The following is a 20,090-nucleotide window of genomic DNA, read 5'->3' as shown; positions in this document are numbered from 1 at the left end:
TGTTTCATGAAATGTTAGGGGTTTGGGAAGAAAGGAGAAACAGAAGACTTTCAGAGATTAGTTTCTAAGATCTCTCCATTTCTTTGACTGCAAGAAACCAAATCTGAGAAGATTCAGAGATATTTTCTTAGAAGGAGTGGGTTGAATAATCTTTAAGGTTTTATAGAATCACCAGCGGTTGGTTCCTCAAGAGGTTTATTGTGCTGTTGGGATGACAACATGTTCGAGTTGGAAAATCAGTATATTAGTAGAAAATTTATTTCTATTTCTGAAAAATTTTGATCTAATCAACTTAGATGTGGCTTCATTAATGTTTATAGTCCTTCAGTAGAGGATGAGAAAGCTAGTTTTTTTTTGAAGAGTTATGCACGTTCCTCAATGGACAGAGTCTTCCTTTATATGTGGGATGAGACTTCAATGTTTACTAATCTAAAGAAGAGAAGGTTGATAGTGTCATAACCATTTTTTTAGGTAAAACAATTAAAATATTATTTTAAAAAATGATTATGACCTTAATTTGAAAAAATGAAATGATTTTGGATTAATTGGAATTAAATTGAAAAGGGAATTAAAATGGAGTCGCCATCGACCTTTGGATTAGGTAGGTCGAATACTTAAAAACGTCTTTTAAAACAATTTTAAGAAAAATTATTTTATAAGACAAAATTTGGTCCGCGTCACCAAAAATTTGATTTAATGGATTCGGGGTCAGTTACGTGTAGGAAATGATTAGCACCCCCACAACGCCCAAAACTGGTACTGTGTCGTTTACTCGTTGTCGTAAATTGTGAAAATTAAGAATCGAATATAAAGTTAAAATATGATCTATTTATCGAACATTGATTAATTTAGTTAGAATTAATTATTTAAAGAAAATCTTTTAACTCGATAAAAAATCTTGAAATTAGCAATCCTCCGTCGGAAAAGCTATTTCAACTATTTTTCATTGTTAAAGAATATTCTATCATCGAATATGTAAAAGATACATATCGAATATAAATTGCAATTTGACAGTTGTGCAAAATAAAATACATAACTTGCATTGTTCGGTGTAAAAATAAAAATGAATTAACAATTAACAAAATAAAACTGATTTATTTTAAATTTGTATTTGGTTCGAATGTCATTGGATTACATCACTTCGATCAAGTGGTGCTTTCCACACCCATTCTATAAATTGGGTTTTTGAAAATATTCGAATAGCATATTAAAATATATTCTACAAATTAAATCAAATTGTAATGCATAACTAAAGTCGCGCAAAAATGTACAGACATATAAAGATAGCAAGCATCATAACAAAAATTATCGCAATACAAACCAGGCATGCAGGACAAATTGTTTAGGAATCATAAAAGAAACTTATTTGTGTCATAAATGGGTCTAACGTTCCTATCAAAGGCAGACCAAATCCTATTGAGAAATCTGACTCTCCATATCTTAGTAAAACAAAGCTAGTAAAAATTGATAATAAAAAACATTAACAAATTCAACTAATCCCATCTTTTAAACAAAACCAATAAAACATATAATAATAAAAGTTAATGGAATCCATTCTGGACAACACCAAAGCATTAACAAATTCAAAACTATGAACATACATGCTTTAAATCGTGAAAGACAACGACATTTGTATGTGCAACACAAAGTTCGAAATAGCCTTGAATTTTGCCGATGAATAATCCCGTAAAGAAAGCATAAAAGGAGAAAAAGTAAGCTGTGAGAATTGGTGCTTCGAACAAATACACATATTAGCATACATATTAAGACATAAGTAATAATTTACAAACATGATCAATTTGAACACAAAATAATAAAAATTGAACAAATCAGATTAACATAAAAAAATAACAATTTGACATATTTTACATGCATAAAAATATAAACGCACATGTAATTCTAGTGGAAATGAAACCTAAACATTTCATACAATAATTTTGGGAACTGAAACTAACCAAAATAGAACATCAAGGACCTAATAGGTAATAAACCCTAGGCACTAAAACACTAAAGATGATGACTAAAATGAACTCAATCATAAATAAGGGCTCAAAACAAAGTATTTACCCTAAACCCATTAATGAACAAATAGGGATCAAAACGAAATAGGAATAAATATTGAATCAAAAATGAAGTAAACAAAAACATTAAATGATGACCAAAACGATCACTACTCAAAATTAACAACCAAAATCAAAATATTTAAACATATAAGATACTAATACATATATAGGACTAAAGCGAAATATATAACATATACACAGCTTGAAGTAAAAAGATGACATTTCATTAAATAACTGAAATATAAACATTACAAATAAAGAGGATCAAAAGTGTGATTTCCCAAAAAAATTAAAAAGGCGGGGAAGATTACAAACCAACAAGGACCAAGGCTGTGAATATACCCTTAATAAAACTACACCGTTTTATGTTACATATATATAACCAATACCCACACTTAAACCGGCCGAAAATTAACATTTGTTTCATTATCCTCTTAACCCCAGAGAGAAAAGAGAGAACATTCTCTCAAATCCCTCATCCCCGCTTCTTTGTTCCTCCACCGTGGGGAGAACCAGGAAAACCATAGCCACCGTGAGACGACGGCGATGGTGAGGGAAATCGAACCGTCCCTAGTCCCTCTCTCTCTCTCTTATCTTCTCTCTCAACCCTTAAGATTCCCCTCCCCACAACTGAATCCCGAAACCTAAACTCCAAAAGCAAGAAATTTACCTTTGAAGACCGAGTTTGGTTCATCTAATGAAACCACGATGATGGATCTGGGTAAGTTTTGCTCTCTTCTTGTCTTTTTTTTATTCGAATGTGGTTTGGTATTTTGTTTTATTTCTCTTGTTTTTTTCCTTTTCATTTTTTGAGTTCTCCCACCGAATCTTTCTCTATTGTTTTTTCTCTGAAAAACCCGAATGGCCTCTGTCTTCACTGCTTTCTTCTTTTTATTTCCCCCTTGCATGTGATTGATGATGGATGGATGTTGTTGTTGATGGATGGCCTCGGTTCGTAGGGAATGAGTACCCTAGGTTGATAGTCCCGATTTCTTCGGGATTTCTTGTGATTTGGTGGACTGATAGATGCTCTGGTCACTGTAGGTGATGGAACGGTGGCTCGATGAGAGGCTTGGCAGAGGCTTGGTGGCTCGGCGGTAGTTGGAGGAAGCTAGAAAGCCAGAGGCGACAGTTGAGCTAATGAACAGAAACCTTAAAACTTTAGGGTTTCATAATGGGTCGGGTTGGATCGCTGGACATGAGTCTGGACCCGAGTCTGGGTCAGATATATGCTAGTGGGCTGCTGAACCGGGTTTGTGAGTGGGTCTGCTGAGTGAGTCCATTTGGGCTTGTAATTTAGCCTACAAAATATGTAATTAATATTAATAAAAATAACAATAATAATAATAATAAATTAAAATAAAAAAGACCCGGACAAAAACGAGTGTCTACAGGTAGAGCTCAAAATAGAAATTCTATGGAGATCTTCAGTCAATTTATTCAACAAACAGGTTTAATTGATCTACCTTTGAATGGGGAAGGTTCACATGGTGCAATAATCAAGATATCCCCACTTTTGTAAGACTCGATAGGTTTTTGGTTGATGCTCACTTCCTGACTGCTTTTCCTGATATTGTTCAATCATTACTTCTCAGGTCTGTGTCAGATCATAATGTTATAACTCTTGAGATTGGAAGAGTTAATTGGGGTAAAAAACCTTTTAGACTCTTTAATTATTTGATGGACGAGGATGACTTTGAGGATCTGGTCAGTTTTTCCATTCAAGACTACAAGAAAAATCAGAAAAAAGTTGGAATTCTGAGTATCCTGAAAAGAACGAAACTAGCCATAAAAAATTGGGCTGGGAAGAGATATCAGTTTCCAGGAGCATCGATAACAGAATTAGAAAGGAAAATTCACAAGTTAGAGGAGGATGTCCAGCAGTTGCAAGATGTAAGTGTAAGTGAAAAAGCAACAGAGTTGAATACCCTTCGAACATAATTATGGAGACTGTATAAGGTAGAGGAGCAGATTTGACACCAAAATTCCAGATCGAAATGGGTAGAAGACAGGGTTCGCAACACAAAATTTTTCCATACTTGTGCTTCAGTTAGGAAAAAGAGGAATTCTATGAATGCTCTAAATGTCAAAGGAGAGATTATCCAAGACCCGACTGTTATCAAGGCCACTGTCATGGATCATTTTTTCAAAATCTTTAATATTCCGTCTACCTTGGAAGTAGAAGATATAAGGTTGAATTTTTCTAGAATCTCCTTGGAGCAAAGTCTTCTTTTAGAAAAAGAATTTCCGGAGGAAGAAATTTGGGAGACATTAAATTCATGTGACAATAATAAAGCTCACGGGCCATATGGATTAAATTTGGGTTTTTTCAAAAGATTTTGGCATGTCCTCAAGGAAGACATTTTGAAATTTTTCCACAACTTCTATTCGAGGAAAGATTGGGAACATGTTATTAATCACACTTTCATTACCCTCATTCCGAAGGGTTCCAACATTGGTGGTTTAGATGATTATAGACCTATAAACTTAGTATGAGGGTTATATGAGATCTTATCTAAGTGCCTTTCGAGGAGGCTAAGAAGTTGCATCAGAGACATCATCAGTTCGACACAATTTGCTTTTATCCCTGGTCAACAAATCTTGGAATGTTCTCTTATTGCTAAAGACATCGTTGATAGGCTTAAAGTTTTTGAGGGTGTTATTAGATGGGTTGCTAGGACAGGTAACTTAGAGGTTGATGCCTTAGCTAAGGCTGGAATAGGCTGAGTTCTGTGTTGATGTTAGGGGCTGTTATTTTTTGGTTTCAAGCTATTCTGTAAAGGGTCATTCAAGGTGTTGTAATCGTTATGTATTTTTTTTGTTATTAATGAAATTTTAAGACACTCTTTTTTTCCTTCCGCTGATTAAGAAGTTTCTTTACGAGCTCCGTTAATCATGAAGGGGGTTTTTAATGAGGCCTTAAACTCTTATCAAAAAGAAAAGATGGAGGTTAATAGGATCTTAAGTGGATGCAGCTGTGATATTGCCTTTTTAACTTTGGGAGGCATTTAAATTTTGTACTTGTGACTTTATCTATTATATATATGCCATTTCATGCATAAACTGTGGGATTTCTTCAATAAAACGAGAGGAAATATTGAGAAGCTAGATGAAATTGACACTTTCTGCAGAAACTGCTTTAATCCAGTTATTCATATAAAATTCTGAAATTTATTTTAGATACCAATCGACATTTGGTGTAATTATCCTCTGGTGGGGAACTTCATGGCAATGAAGATAAAAAAGCAATGTGCTTTCATAGCATTTATTGTATGAAGATGATATCCCTGAATCCATCATGAAACAAAGGACATTTACTGGGTTAATGCATGAAGGGGTGATGTCAGACGACTAAACAAAGAGGGACTACTTGAGGTCCGTAACGGTAGCTTTTAACCCTCTGTTCTGATGGTACAACTGTAGTTCTGGATTTGTCAACATATTGTAAGTTGCAACTCATAATGAACCTTAACTTCAAAAGCTAATGAGAACCTGATATGAAGAAACTCCGAACAGCTCAAAACGGTATGTTAATTTATTGTCTCAACAACACCATGGAACCATGATGGAAAAGGCAATATAACCCATGCAAACTATTAGCTGGATGCACAGAACCGAAACAAATGCATGACTACCAACATGGATCAGCTGTCGATGAACAAGCAAATGCAACATCAAGTAGAATGCTTAAATGTTGATACCCATGGTTTTATTTCCTTAAAAAGACACCAATTTATTCTTAAGAGAACCAGTACGAACTCCCTGTGTCCATGCATATTAGCATCACATAAGAGTATAATGCACGTCATGACACAAAATTGTCAGAAATATACGTTAAATGCAATTATAATGTGATTACTTACTTCAGGAGTATATGATTGACATCAATAGTCTCACCTTAACTTTGTCAACCGATGATAGCTCTCGTCCATAATTCTCTTATTTGCAACCTGACTTAACCTTCCTCTCACAACAATGCTTTCCTTTTTTATGCCTTGTGTGGTCAACTGATCATCAGTTCAGCAATGGTCATGACCTGATCTTCTTTGCCACCTTCGAAAGAGTCCTTTATAGGATTAATGGCATTAGTAACAATAAGGCACGTACGCTTTTTTTCTTTGTAGATATCATCCATTATATTTCTTTACCAGCATATACGTCCCAACAACAATCGCATAAAACTGAGAGTACAATACAGTAACGAGCATCAACGAGCAGGATAATAATTTAACGTAATCAATTCTATATTATAGAATTTTCTCAAGGATGATAATGCCATTTAATGATGCTTCTGAAAGTGCAATACAGTTAGCGTAAGCGTAACCAATACAATTTTAAAATTCATTCCATGAGACTGAGAATCCAACAAGTAATAATGAAAGAACGCAGCGTAGGAAAGGCTCGTTGTCAGTACATGAAAATAACCTATAAACGATGTCTTCTGATTCACACAGTCTGAACCCAATCAAAATCCTACGGCTTACATTAGTCTTCATTACTCTTTGGCCGGACTCTTCATCATTTTCCGGAATTCCTTGAAATTAATATTCCCATCTTTATCTGCATCAGCGGAAGCGACCATTCTGACGCATTTCTCAACCGAGCACGTCATCCCCAACTCATTCAAAACCAAATGCAACTCCTCCGCCGAGATGAGGCCGTTCTTGTCCTGATCGTACAAATCGAAGGCCGCGTGCAGCTCCGCTTCGGCGTTGGCGTTGTCGAAATTGGATCTGCAGAGGATGAGAAATTCAGAGAGGTTGAGGAAGCCGTCTTTGTCGATGTCAATTTCGTCCATGACGCGTTTGAGTTCCTCCTCGGGGGAGGAGGACCATAGCGCTATCAAGACATCGCCGAGCTCCGTTACGGAGATCTTACCGTCCTTGTTCTTGTCGAATTGGTTGAACACTCTTTTAAGATTCTCATCCATGGTGGTGTTTGGGCGGTGGACTTTTTTTTTTAATGGATTTTGGGGAGTGGTTAAAGAAATAGAAGGGGGTTGAGTGACTAATTTTAGAGCTCAATTTGAGGGTGGGATGCGAGCGAAGTAGGCGGGTTGGCGGCAAAATCGGATAACAACCAAGTGCTATTACTTTTCTACCCTTGTCAATCAAGAAACTTATTAAATATTAACGGATGAGATGACATCACAATTAATAAATTTTTTAAAATTATACATTTAGTCTACATTATTTATACGTTCTATTACTTTGGTTTTAATTTTTATTTAATTCAATATATCATTGTGTGATTGGATTTTTTAATATTTTTTATTTAATAATTTTTATTCAATCAAATGGTGCCACGTGACACTAATAGAATGAATGGGAAATAGATTAAATCAATAATCGTTACTAGTGAGATTTGAACTTGTGGCGCAAGCCGAAAAACTAAGTCCTAACCACTAAGCTAGACTACTAAATTTGTCAAGTATACAAAACATAATTCATATAATTTATAATATAATTAATAATAATAAATGACCTTATAAGGACTAAAATATGAATTAATTGAATAATATGAAAATATAAAATATATAAACAAATGTTATAATTGATTAATAAATGAATAGGTTTCATTTATATTTTAAATCACATTTAATGTAAAATTAAAATAAAAGTAAATTTAATATATTATAATTGAAATGTATCATTTTACATATTTTAAATTAATAGATTGTCTTCATTATTCTAATTATTGAACTGAAATGTATTATATCTTATATTTTAAAATATTATAATGTCGATTGGATTATAATTTTATTTAACAACTTTATATTAAAATAGATTAATTTAACAGAATCAAGTTTCCCCTAAAATTTTCTTCAAATATATCATGAATAAGTAATAAAATATAAAATTATTACTCTAACCGGGAAATAAACAATTCAATGCACAAGTTAAAATCTTTACTACGATAAGTCATCAACTATCAGGAAAATTTTAAGTCAACGAATCTTTTCGTTATATTTCAATTATAATATATTAAAATCATTTTTATTTTTTATTAAAATGATTTAAAATATAAATAAAATACATTCACATACTAATCAGTCATAATATATTTATATATATATATATATCATATTATCATATTATTCAATTATTTCTTGTTGGAGTTCTTATTAGGTCATTGTCCCTTTTTTATTGTCATTAACTATATATATTATGTTGTGATAAGTTTGTCATTTGAATAGTGTAGGCAAGTGGTTGGGGTGCTTGCTCCCTCTACTCATGTTTTGGGTTCAAATCCCACCAACAGTAGTTATTGATTTAATTTATTTTTTATTCATTTATTTGGAGACACGCGACTCTATTTGGTTAGATAAAAAATTTATTAAATTAAACAAAAATATTAAGAAAAAATCCAATCCCATGGTGACACATGTCACAATCTGATTAAAGATTAAATTTATTAAATTAATTAAAAGTAAAGACCAAATTAATAAAATGTGCAAGTAATGAAGACTAAATAAAATCTTTACTATGATAAGCCATCAACTAACAGGAAAATTTTAAGTCAACGAAGTTTTTCGTTATATTTCAATTATATTATATTAAAATCATTTTTATTTTTTATTACAATAATTTAAAATATAAATAAAATAAATTCACATACTAATCAGTCATAATATTTTGTGTGTGTGTATATATATATATATATATATATATATATCATATTATCATATTATTCAATTATTTCATGTTGGAGTTCTTATTAGGTCGTTGTCCCTTTTTTATTGTCATTAACTATATATATTATGTTGTGATAAGTTTGTCATTTGAATAGTGTAGGCAAGTGGTTGGGGTGTTTGCTCCCTCTACTCATGTTTTGGGTTCAAATCCCACCAACAGTAGTGTTATTGATTCAATTTATTTTTTATTCATTTATTTGGAGACACGCGACACTATTTGGTTGGATGAAAAATTTATTAAATTAAACAAAAATATTAAGAAAAATCTAATCCCATGGTGACACATGTCACAATCTGATTAAAGATTAAATTTATTAAATTAATTAAAAGTAAAGACCAAATTAATAAAATGTGCAAGTAATGAAGACTAAATAAAATCTTTACTATGATAAGCCATCAACTAACAGGAAAATTTTAAGTCAACAAAGTTTTTCGTTATATTTCAATTATATTATATTAAAATCATTTTTATTTTTTATCAAAATGATTTAAAATATAAATAAAATACATTCACATACTAATCAGTCATAATATTTGTATATATATATATATATCATATTATCATATTATTCAATTATTTCTTGTTGGAGTTCTTATTAGGTCATTGTCCCTTTTTTATTGTCATTAACTATATATATTATGTTGTGATAAGTTTGTCATTTGAATAGTGTAGGCAAGTGGTGTTTGCTCCCTTTACTCATGTTTTGGGTTCAAATCCCACCAACAGTAGTTATTGATTCAATTTATTTTTTATTCATTTATTTGGAGACACGCGACACTATTTAGTTGGATGAAAAATTTATTAAATTAAACAAAAATATTAAGAAAAAATCCAATCTCATAGTGACACATGTCACAATCTGATTAAATATTAAATTTATTAAATTTATTAAAAGTAAAGACCAAATTAATAGAATGTGCAAGTAATGAAGACTAAATGTATAATTATAGAAATTTTGCTAATTGTCATTTCATCTACTCCATTAATATTTAAATGTAGGTGGCTTGATTAACAAGATTTAAATAGTTAGGTGACCTGATTGAAATAATTGAAAAATCAGTGGTGAAAGTAAAAAGGATAAATAGTTAGATGATCATTAATATAGTTTACCCTTAAAACAAATGTTTTATAAATATTATATTTAATTTAAATTATATTTAGGTTTTTAACTAATTTAAAATTATATTTTTATCTCTTTATAATTTAATATTTTATAAATTAATTTAATGATACTTATCATTAATTGTAATTAACATTCGACCATTCATTTCTTATAAAAGTAATTGGAGAAACAAATACAATGAAGCGTAAAGAACAAGTGAAGGATGAAAGAATCTTCCAATGCCAGAAAAAGCTACCTACTCTTATTACCTGTTACCCAAACATCTCACTGGCGCCAGGGCGCTCAGATATTTAGCAACCGAACAAATAGAGCGATTAGCTGTCCTCAACTATCTGACATACACTCTGCTCGTTTCCCAGTTTATTGAAGCTCGTGAAATCCAATTTACCAAAACAACCCTCCCTAATTACCGCTACTTTTTTTAAAACTTTTTCGCTTCTCTTATTAGAGTATTCAATTATGCGTGTAACGTTAATGTCCATGCTACATATAGCTTCCTCTGTCATTTTATTCAAAGATCTAAACTGCTACTCACGTGCTGAAGGACCCATGTCCCTACTCGCCAGTGGCCAACACCACCGCCACTAATACAGATATTCCCTTATTATTTGTGCAGATCTAATAAGCAAGAAAAGCAAACACAAATTAACTATAATATATAATAATGTTTCTATTAATTAAACCCACTACAAAGATTAGAGACGACATACGTACGTAGTAGACATAACATCTAAATTTGATGATAGTAAGTATATAGAAAATAGCAATGGATTATGGTGCGATAAGATCCTAGTGACGATGGGGGCAGAAAGTGACCAAATAGTTGCCGCGGGTGCAAGTGGCAATGCTGGTGGGATCATCGTATGCATACGAATATGCTTTGGGACAAGCAGTCTTGAAAATCTTGGAATATGCAGTTGGCTTGCAAGACTGAGGATTCCCAAAGTCGCCTGTGCAGCAATACCTCGGCGAGTTGAAAGCAAAGCAAGCACTTTTGCACGCCACCACTCGTTTTTTATCATTTGATCTCACTTGCAACCCCACGGGGCACATCAGGTTCAAGTCGCTGACGCACCCGGCATAGCTGCATTTGCCTTTGCCCTTGAAAGGGATTATCGACATGGCAATGTTGTAACCATCCACCAAGCTGACGTCGTAGAAATCTTGGTCCTGGCCGAGGGTGATTTCCGCCAGTGTGGCTGGCGGGGCACCACCGAGTCCATTGCAGAAGAGAGAACCACCGCAGTCACCAGTGGCGCAGCGGCCGCGACCCGAGGCGTCAAAGGAGCAACCGTGACGACCCCAGAAACGACCTGACCAGAGGGGAGGGTTGTTGAGTGTTATCGTTGTTGCTAATGTCTCGACTGTTTGAAAACAAAAACAACTGTTATAAAATACATTAAAAAAACTATGCAAGAATAAGGAGTCTATGCAAGATGTATTGCTTTAACCAACTTAAAAGTACCAGAAATGTGGGATAAAAGAAGAGTGCAGAGCGTGAAAGTAAGCACAGATCTCAGCATTGTCTCCATGGCTGAAATTTTGAGAAACGTGAGAGTAAAGAAGAAAGGCCTTCCTGCTTGGACTGTCCACTAGGGTAGCCCTTTTATAGAAATAAAAGAAACTAGCGTATCCATTGGGTCTCGCCTGGATCTTTTGTTATTATTATTATTAATATTATTAATTTTTTATTTTTATTACATGCCTTTACAAGTTTAAATTGGACCCAATTACAAAGGGGTCAACCGATCCTAATGGTACAAAAACCTGAAGCCCAGACCAGACCCAAAAGAATTAAGGTCCACAAACCTACACACTTCAGGGATTTTTGAAACCCTAGTTGTTTAGCCTCCACGCACCATCGTTGCCCTCAGCAAGGTTTCCACCAACACTGCATCGCTGCTTGAGCCTCCACGGCCGATGCTATTGTTGCTGAAGTCATCCCCAACTACTCTATCTCGCATCAACAATAAAGAAGAAGACAAAACAAAATCTGAAAAATCAAATCAAATCAAATCCATAACAAAACCCATTAAAAAGTCATATTAAATCCCATGAAATCTAGGTTTTTAAATAATGCGTTTAGGGACATCATTTCAATACAAACAGACCATTGTTCTCACCAAAACGTACTCAAGCACTCCATCAAATCAAATATATAAGCATGCAACAACATATTTAGAAGGAGGAGTGTTCGATTAAAAAAAGAAAAAGGGAGAATAGATCAGAACCGAAAAAGAAAAAAAGGGGAGAACTTAAAAAATAAAATAAAAAACAAAAAGAAAAAAAGAGTTTTCGAATAAAAGAGGAGCGATCCGAAACAACAAAAAAAAGAAAAATGGGGAGGAACCATTTTTGAAAATAAAAGAGAGGAAGAGAACCATTGTTACATATATGTGCATGTTTTTTTTAGTTTATGTTTAAGTGTATGTGTACGTCATAAATATATGTTTGTGAAGTGATTCTCTTAATGTATGAGAAAGCCACTTCCGAAGATCTTAAAAAGAAAACATATCTCATTAAATGAAAACCCTAAAAATTTGATTACTCTTATAATTTGGGAATGAGAGAAAAAGAAATGTTTGTCTATTTAAATTATTCAAGAAAAGATCATTAGAACTTATAAAATATCTGATCTCGATGTCTTTAAATAATCGAACATCCTTCTTTTTTCTAAAAGGATTGGTAAATCGTGTTTAAATAATCTTTATTTTTATCATTATTCATGCATTTTAAATTTGAATTATTAATGAACTTTCGAATGAAATAGTAATATTTTCTTATTTCGATTGGATTAAGAAATAACTGCTTTAAGGCATGAGAAGCCTTTTCTTCTCGGTAGGAAATAATTAAATATTGCCATTTTCCATCCTAAAATTCAAACAATGTGTTTAAAAAAGGGTCTTAAATTAAATTAAATTCAAATTTGTAAGATTCATTGCAAATGCAACTAATTAATCGATTAGGTACCATTTTAGGACGATGTGGGGTGTTAATCCTTCCCCATGCGTACTCGACTCCCGAACTCAATTTTTTTGTACGTAGACCTTAAAATGTTGTTTTAAAAAATTTTAAATTAAATTTTATTAAAATAACAAAACATTGGGGTGCCCAATCACACCCTAATCAAAGATTGGTGACGACTTCTCGAACCATGTTTTATTTTGAGCTTTTATATAAAAAAAAAGAAACTCAAAACAATCGAGACGTGATTTTTAATTCACTTAAATTTTAAATTTGTTTTTAAGAAATCATTTTGACAGCTTAACAACTCTCATAGGGACATTTTTTAGAGAGTCAAGTCGTTAGTCCATTAATTAATTGTCTTTGCAATGAAAATTACAAGTTCGTTCTAATTTAGCTTTGGATCCCTTGTTTGGTTTAAATAAATTTTATGTTTATAATTTCACTAACCACTAAATAGTTGTATTGATTTGTTTGCTAATATTTTTAAATTAAATAAATGTTCAAGAATTTGAGAATTATGTTTTGTGTTGTTTGTATTGTTTTCGCTTTTCCTCACATCATGCACAGCTGCATTTGCATAACATGAGCTAAAACCCCGCTCCGTCCCACTTAAGTGAGAGTGAGAAACTACACTCTCGTGATGGTTTGCATCTCCGCATGGGATAGTTCATCACTATCGGGGCACACGCCTTATGGTTCTCATGATGGTAATCACCTCCGTACGGATATAGGGAAATGTACCTCTTTGAATTGAACTCGATCCATATAAATCTATCATGGGCCATGATTAAGGATCTGACAGCCCAAAGGGTACCGACAAGGATAATTCGAGTATCTCTTGGCCTAGAGAAGAACTGATAACTCTGTAAAAAGGACATATTTAGGGCCTTTTCACTTAAGTTATCGATTGTCTAAGAGCTAATAAAGGATCATATAGATGCATTTAGGAGCATATAGTTGCATATGGTGGAAATATATTTTGTCGTGATATTTTATTTTGTAAAAAATGTTGGGTTATGTGGAATGTGTTTTGTTTGATGATGTGCATAATTTGGGGAACAATGATAAGCAAAGAGAATTGTCGTGACATGATGAGACTATTGAGCATAATGAAAATGCCAAATCATACGGCATTTTGAAAGTGGAAAAAATTATATTTTCAAGAGCCAACTGCCATTGTCTTCACGTGCCCTCAACCGTTAGTCACCTAAGAGGGAACATCTGCCACCTAGGTTAGCTGATCTGGTCAGAACCACGCCAAGCTGCCTAGGAGAGGACCACTGCCAGCTCTGCTATACCCCTCACATGAAGAAGACCAATTCGGGGGTATCCTAGGAATTTTAACACAATTTCCTAGGTTTATTCCCCCTATAAATAGGAGATGAAGCCACCAAATTAAAAAGAGACTTTACACGTCTTTTTGAGTTTAATTTTAGAGAGAAAAAGATATCTCATTTTTTCGTTAATCATTTTTACCGTGGCATTCCTCCATTATCAAGCTAGAGGGAGTGGTGAGCTAGGTGCCCGAGAGGAGCTAGCGAGCTGGGACAGTTCGTGGTGGCTGATGGGAGTTCTGACAGTGCACGTCGAAGGCTTTTCCTCCGTCCATTTGTTGTTTGCTTCTATTTATATTATTTTGGTTGTATGAAACATATTAATTTCATGCCTTGTTGCTTGAAATATTCGAAACCCACCATGAACTAATCTTATTTGCTGGAAGTTCCTTATGGATACTTAAGTTTTATTTTAATGGATGATTGTTTTTGTATATTGTTATTTGTTTTTCTTATGATGTTTAATACCTTAAGGTTGTAGGTGCTGTGAGAGTAGTCATTCCTTAGAAGAATGCTTAGTATTCGATATAGTGACTAAGTAACATATCTTTAGTGTTCGAGAGAAACTAGGGAGGATCCACATAAGCAAGGGGTTCTAGATAGTAAATATACCTAATTTAACCTTAGACATAAGGCTAAGATTTCAATCGACTAAAAGGAGTAGTGCTCGGTCGAGAGGTTAGATGCTAGTGCTGACGCTGAATGGTATTGTTGTGACATTCTGTTATCTGAACCAATAGGATCTCTGTAACTGCTAAAGCCAAGAGGTATCGGTATGTCATCTTCAACCTGTCGAGTCCCTTAACTAGATATAGCATAGGGCACCTTTAGTAAACTCTGTCGGGCAAGTAAGACATAGAAGTAAGACCATAATGAAATTAACTAGATATAGCATAGGGCACCTTTAGTAAACTCTGTCGGGCAAGTAAGACATAGAAGTAAGACCATAATGAAAAGATAGACTTAAGTTTCATAAGTGACTCATATCATTCATTCCCGAAGTAGCTTGTGGTGTGAGGAGTCTAAAGTCATTTTAATCAAATCTAGTGTTTACATTTTGTTTAGCCTTCTCATTTTCAATTGATTATACCACAATCAATTTAGTTTTGCCAAGACATTTGCATCCACTTTGCCACAACATCTCCATTTGCTACCACATTATATTACACTATCATTCCATTCCCACGAACATTCATTTCATCATTCCTCCTCACTGTATCCAACTTTTCTTCTTCATCTTTTTTAAATTCATCATATTTTTCGCTACATAACTCTTCATATCTTTCATTTCAGCCCTTATATTTTCCCTTTCATCGATTATTTTTCAACCTCTCCCATCACCCCCTTCAATTCACCCCTCAATTCCACCACTTCTTTCACCACTCCCCCACTTCTCCCTTAAGGATCTCAACCGCCTCTTCGATTCTGGATTGTTTTTGCAAACAATCATAAATGGCTTTTTTTAGCTCCGCCAACTCAGACATCAAATTGTCAAATTTACTTACACTCTCTTGACCATAATCCCCCTACTACATTTTCTTCTTCATTCTCTTCTAAATTCTCTTATTCATTCTCGTCTTCATCCTCTTCCTCCATGCCAATAACCTTCAAAAATAAATTACAATATTAACACAATTTTTTAAATTATTAATATTATATAATTGCTTTTATTACCCTTTCTTTCTTGCTCGGTCTTTCCAACTTCAATTTTGTCATCACTCAAACTACTTCTTCCTTTCCCCATGCAAAGATGAATGCCACTTTGGTTCTTTAGAATGCTGGAACACTTGCATAATCAGACCAAGAATCAAACAATAAACCTGCATTTATAATGAAATTTATCATTTTCTATAATAACTACACTTAAAAATTTTCTAACCCAACACATCCTTCAACTCATTTACCTTTAAGATTGTTATCCACCCTTTGAGGTATGTCTAGCTTCGGCCCTTCTGAAAGCTAATTATTGATTCAATCAATTTTTCATGGACATATTCAACCCAATTCAATTCACCTTTCAACCCTTCGTCGCAAATCAACTTGATATTATCTTTGCTCGGGGATGTATCATCTGTTGGACAAAAAAAGATTCCGACAAGGTACAATAGTACACGGGCCTTCAGGTTTTCTCCGTCATAAGCTCCGCTTTTAATTTTTTAATTTAATTAATCTTTAATATGCATTGGTATTATATTCTTATTATAAACTAAAACAATTTTTTATATTATGAAATTTCTTATTAACTTTATTGTTTTATATTTATATAATCCACATGTTAAATTTATGTAATGAAAATTTTTAATAATTATATTTGAATTTAATTATTTAATAACTATTTATTCATCTATATTTTAGATATCAAATATATTTTCACTATTTTTATTTATGAATTCAAGTTTTCATTTACATTAATTAAACATGTTTTCTAATTTTAAAAAAAATGAAAATGAAATATATTTTATAGAACCAAAGACCCTTGTGGTTTTTCTATAGTATGTTGTAATTGTATTAAATATTTTTCATTTTCTACTCCTTTCTGATTACTTTCTATTTCTTTACACACGTATGTTTTAATGCGAGATCCGGGAAAAAGAATGCCAACTTATTCAAACCAACTTTTGATGCAATTAAAGCTGAAATAAAAATATTATTTGTTGTGCGAGAATCATGAAAGAAAATCCAAATGTAATTAAAAGCTTTGACAATTTGTTTCACAAAGGCTCTTAAACAATCTATGTGCTAAATTTAAGAGAGAAAAAAGTAGCCGTCTACCATAAAGATCAAATTCAAGTATAATTATTGAATTTTAATAATCAAAATCATAAATTATAAGTTTTTATGCGAAAATGTATGACATAAATGTCAGGTTGCTATGCCTACCTTCTTTTTATTGACATGCTTGATTCCTATGGAATTGACTGTTATGATAATGATGCTGCTGTCTTTTTTTTGCATAATGTATTAGATGGGTATTCAATTTGGTTTTTCTGTCAATTTATTTAATATTTTAAATAAAGATTAATTTATTGCTAACATTCATTACGTGAATGGCTATGCAAAAGAGAAAGATAAAATGACGAGAGCTCAAAATTGTTTAATTAGCTAGAGAAAGAAAACAGTTTCCCCCTTAAATAAGCTTTGAGTAGGGATTCAACATGCAGTCATGCGTGCCGGGCTCTTTGACCTTTGAAATCTGGAAACGAGGCTCTTTTGGGCCTCCGAAAGGGCATATGTGCCTTCATATCCCCAATAAAATGTAATACACAAGCGTTATGGGCAATGCTATTAGCATCCCAAATATAACACTGCAATTCAACACACAACAAACATGAGCTAAAACCAAAATGTAAGAAGCTTAAAACATAGGTAAAAGGCTCACGCTGTGCTGAGAATATCAGGGTGCAGGCTGTATTCCTTAGCAAAGACGAAGGGGACGATTCCTTGAGGGAGGGCTGCCTGTTTTTGTTTATTTGCAAGAGGCACAGTTAGAATTAATAAAAACCACAATTACTCCATTAATTTTCTTTGATTAATTAATTGGTCACATTTTACAATTGTTTATTTAATGTTCTGGAGTTTTTAGTAAACTAACATTATCTTGATAATAAATTTATGCATGCAGTTGTGGGAGTGACCTGGACAATGGCAACGCGTAAGAGGACGCCACGAAGGCCAACAGCAATGGAAGCGGCTGCCATGACAGCTGGACCTGTAAGGAATCTCACGGCCATCGCAAAAGCTGCAACGGAATTCCCACATGCTATGATCCTTGGTTGCAATGCCATGAACAGGCCTGTTCTTTCCATCCAAACATTACCCCCATTATCACAATCCGACGTATAAAAAACCAAACATTTTTTCTTTGATTATTAATTGGTCACATTTTACAATTGTTTATTTAATGTTCTGGAGTTTTTAGTAAACTAACATTATCTTGATAATAAATTTATGCATGCAGTTGTGGGAGTGACCTGGACAATGGCAACGCGTAAGAGGACGCCACGAAGGCCAACAGCAATGGAAGCGGCTGCCATGACAGCTGGACCTGTAAGGAATCTCACGGCCATCGCAAAAGCTGCAACGGAATTCCCACATGCTATGATCCTTGGTTGCAATGCCATGAACAGGCCTGTTCTTTCCATCCAAACATTACCCCCATTATCACAATCCGACGTATAAAAAACCAAACATTTCTGTTTTCTCTTTTTAAAAAAGCAAAAGAAATCTGAAAGATGAAGGGACTTTCATCATCAGTTCCACCATCACCCCACCATCATATCAAATCCAAGACAAAAACTGAGCAAAAAAGCAAAAGACATATATATATTCACAGTACAGAATACTCGGATTCCCCTTGCTTAACACCAACACGTTATCATCATACCAGTTCACACTGTTTTTCTTACTTTGCTTGCTTTATTACAACACTGTAATGATCATCAAGTGTGGTCCGTTCAATCCTCCCTTGGAAAAGCTCAAGTCTTCTCTCTCCATGTACTCCTCACGATTCTCCTTGTGCCCTTCAGCTGCAACAGAACAAAGTATCACCATAACAATCATCATTAGTGTAAAATTGAAGCAAAAGATATACCTTTCCCTTGGGAGACAGGCAATCTGACTTCTTTATGGTCAGTAGCGCCATGATCATGATGATGGCCACCAAAGACATCGGATACAGGAGAAGCACTCGAACTCCAAACAAACACTGGATGATCCCTACCACCGTCTTCAGACTTTTTCTGGGGATGACCATTAGGCTTCTTTGCATTTGCATTAGCACCGATACCTTTAGAAGCGGTCGGCGAAAACATACCGGGATTAGGAACCGGGTAATGAGTTGCACCGCCACCACCTGGCGCCTGGTAATGGAACTTTGGCTTATCCTCCTGATCATAGTTGGAATGCCTGGGAGTTGGTCCACGCGAGGCAGACAAACCGTAAGCCTCAGCAGCACCGAAATTTGAGTTTCGTCCCCCAGCCATCATGGAGTAGAAGTCAGTGTGATTAAAGCTGGAGCCCCTTGGTGTTGGGTCTCTGGATGATTGCAAAGAGTATATCTCAGCATTGGTTAGATTGGAAGGGCGTGGAGTTGTGGAAGAAAAACCATGGGATCTTCTGGAGAAAATATCTGATCTTGAGGCATTGGATTTTCTGACAGTAACATGAAGCTTACCATCTTCTTTGATCTCAGCTTCAGTTTCAAGAGGCTGTCGACCGTCAAGTGACATGACATCCGAATCGACATGGATTGAGACAATAGAGCCAGCAGTGTCGGGGAATTTCTCAGAGATGAGCATTCTGGCTGCTCTAAATTCAAACAAAAAAAGCATCAAAGTGTACCAGATAATGCATTGAAGGACGACTATTTGCACCATTAAACACCCGGAAAAATCCCCGTACATGCCTTTAAGCAAAGGAATGCCCATAACCAAAGTGTTGGGAAGCGTAGAGAGTGAGAAAAGGGTAATGGTCCATTCCAAGCAACCCCTTCTGCTCGCCTTGCTCCAAACAGCAAGTAATACAAGAATGATAATCTTTTGGAGCGTATCAGCGGCTAAGAAGCGAAAGTTCATAGCATAGGGGTTGTTAGAGGCGATGAAGTGAAAAGAGAGGAGAGGAACGGCAAAGAGAGCAACAAAGCGGTTGATGCCGGAGCACTGATCGGGAGTGAAGATCTTCCACCATTTCACCGACCCATATGCTAAAGTCATGGCCACGTAAAGTGGAACCATAGCAGTCATGACATGGTAGAAATCTAGTAAAGTGATCATCTTGGGTGAAAGGCCGGGGAAGAAGAAAGAGATAGGCTTAGGCTTGGAAGGAACAAAGGGAATGGGATAGTAAGTGTTTATGGGGGCAAGTGGGGGGTGGGGGTGGTAATAACAAGCCTTGCAGTCCCCAAAGCAAA

General features: G+C 34.4%; 3 protein-coding genes across 3 annotated transcripts; all 3 read right to left on the bottom strand.

The window, feature by feature from the left end:
* Positions 1-6,346: 6,346 nt before the first annotated feature.
* LOC120205149 (probable calcium-binding protein CML26) lies at positions 6,347-10,432 on the bottom strand. Its single transcript, XM_039205067.1, has 2 exons — positions 10,417-10,432; positions 6,347-7,082 (listed from the first exon to the last, which is right to left on the bottom strand). Exons 1-2 carry the CDS (start codon positions 10,430-10,432, stop codon positions 6,559-6,561), a joined length of 540 nt encoding a protein of 179 aa, XP_039060998.1. The 3' UTR covers positions 6,347-6,558.
* Positions 10,433-10,538: 106 nt separating this feature from the next.
* LOC120205163 (thaumatin-like protein) lies at positions 10,539-11,483 on the bottom strand. The gene is made up of 2 exons (XM_039205077.1): positions 11,347-11,483; positions 10,539-11,245 (listed from the first exon to the last, which is right to left on the bottom strand). The coding sequence occupies exons 1-2, from the start codon at positions 11,411-11,413 to the stop codon at positions 10,671-10,673; spliced, it is 642 nt and encodes a 213-aa protein (XP_039061008.1). The 5' UTR covers positions 11,414-11,483; the 3' UTR covers positions 10,539-10,670.
* A 5,829-nt stretch (positions 11,484-17,312) lies between these two features.
* LOC120205148 (auxin efflux carrier component 1-like) lies at positions 17,313-20,017 on the bottom strand. The gene is made up of 6 exons (XM_039205066.1): positions 18,774-20,017; positions 18,611-18,708; positions 18,154-18,384; positions 17,818-18,042; positions 17,562-17,638; positions 17,313-17,487 (listed from the first exon to the last, which is right to left on the bottom strand). Exons 1-6 carry the CDS (start codon positions 19,951-19,953, stop codon positions 17,421-17,423), a joined length of 1,878 nt encoding a protein of 625 aa, XP_039060997.1. The 5' UTR covers positions 19,954-20,017; the 3' UTR covers positions 17,313-17,420.
* Between the last annotated feature and the right edge of the window lie 73 nt (positions 20,018-20,090).

The sequence above is a fragment of the Hibiscus syriacus genome, unplaced genomic scaffold, assembly GCF_006381635.1.
Source record: "Hibiscus syriacus cultivar Baekdansim isolate YM2019G1 unplaced genomic scaffold, ASM638163v2 tig00012307_pilon, whole genome shotgun sequence".
NCBI classification, from domain to species: Eukaryota; Viridiplantae; Streptophyta; class Magnoliopsida; order Malvales; family Malvaceae; genus Hibiscus; species Hibiscus syriacus.
The sequence above is the reverse complement of the archived record's forward strand: the minus strand, read 5'-3'. Positions and strand labels throughout refer to the sequence as shown.

Coding starts and splice junctions, on each gene's coding strand:
- LOC120205163 (XM_039205077.1), bottom strand. CDS start 11,413: ATGGAGACAATGCTGAGATCTGTGCTTACTTTCACGCTCTGCACTCTT. Junction 11,246..11,346: donor TCTTTTATCCCACATTTCTG/GTACTTTTAAGT, acceptor GTTTTCAAACAG/TCGAGACATTAGCAACAACG.
- LOC120205148 (XM_039205066.1), bottom strand. CDS start 19,953: ATGATCACTTTACTAGATTTCTACCATGTCATGACTGCTATGGTTCCA. Junction 18,385..18,610: donor CACACTTGATGATCATTACA/GTGTTGTAATAA, acceptor TTTTTTAAAAAG/AGAAAACAGAAATGTTTGGT. Junction 17,488..17,561: donor CCTGATATTCTCAGCACAGC/GTGAGCCTTTTA, acceptor GTTGAATTGCAG/TGTTATATTTGGGATGCTAA.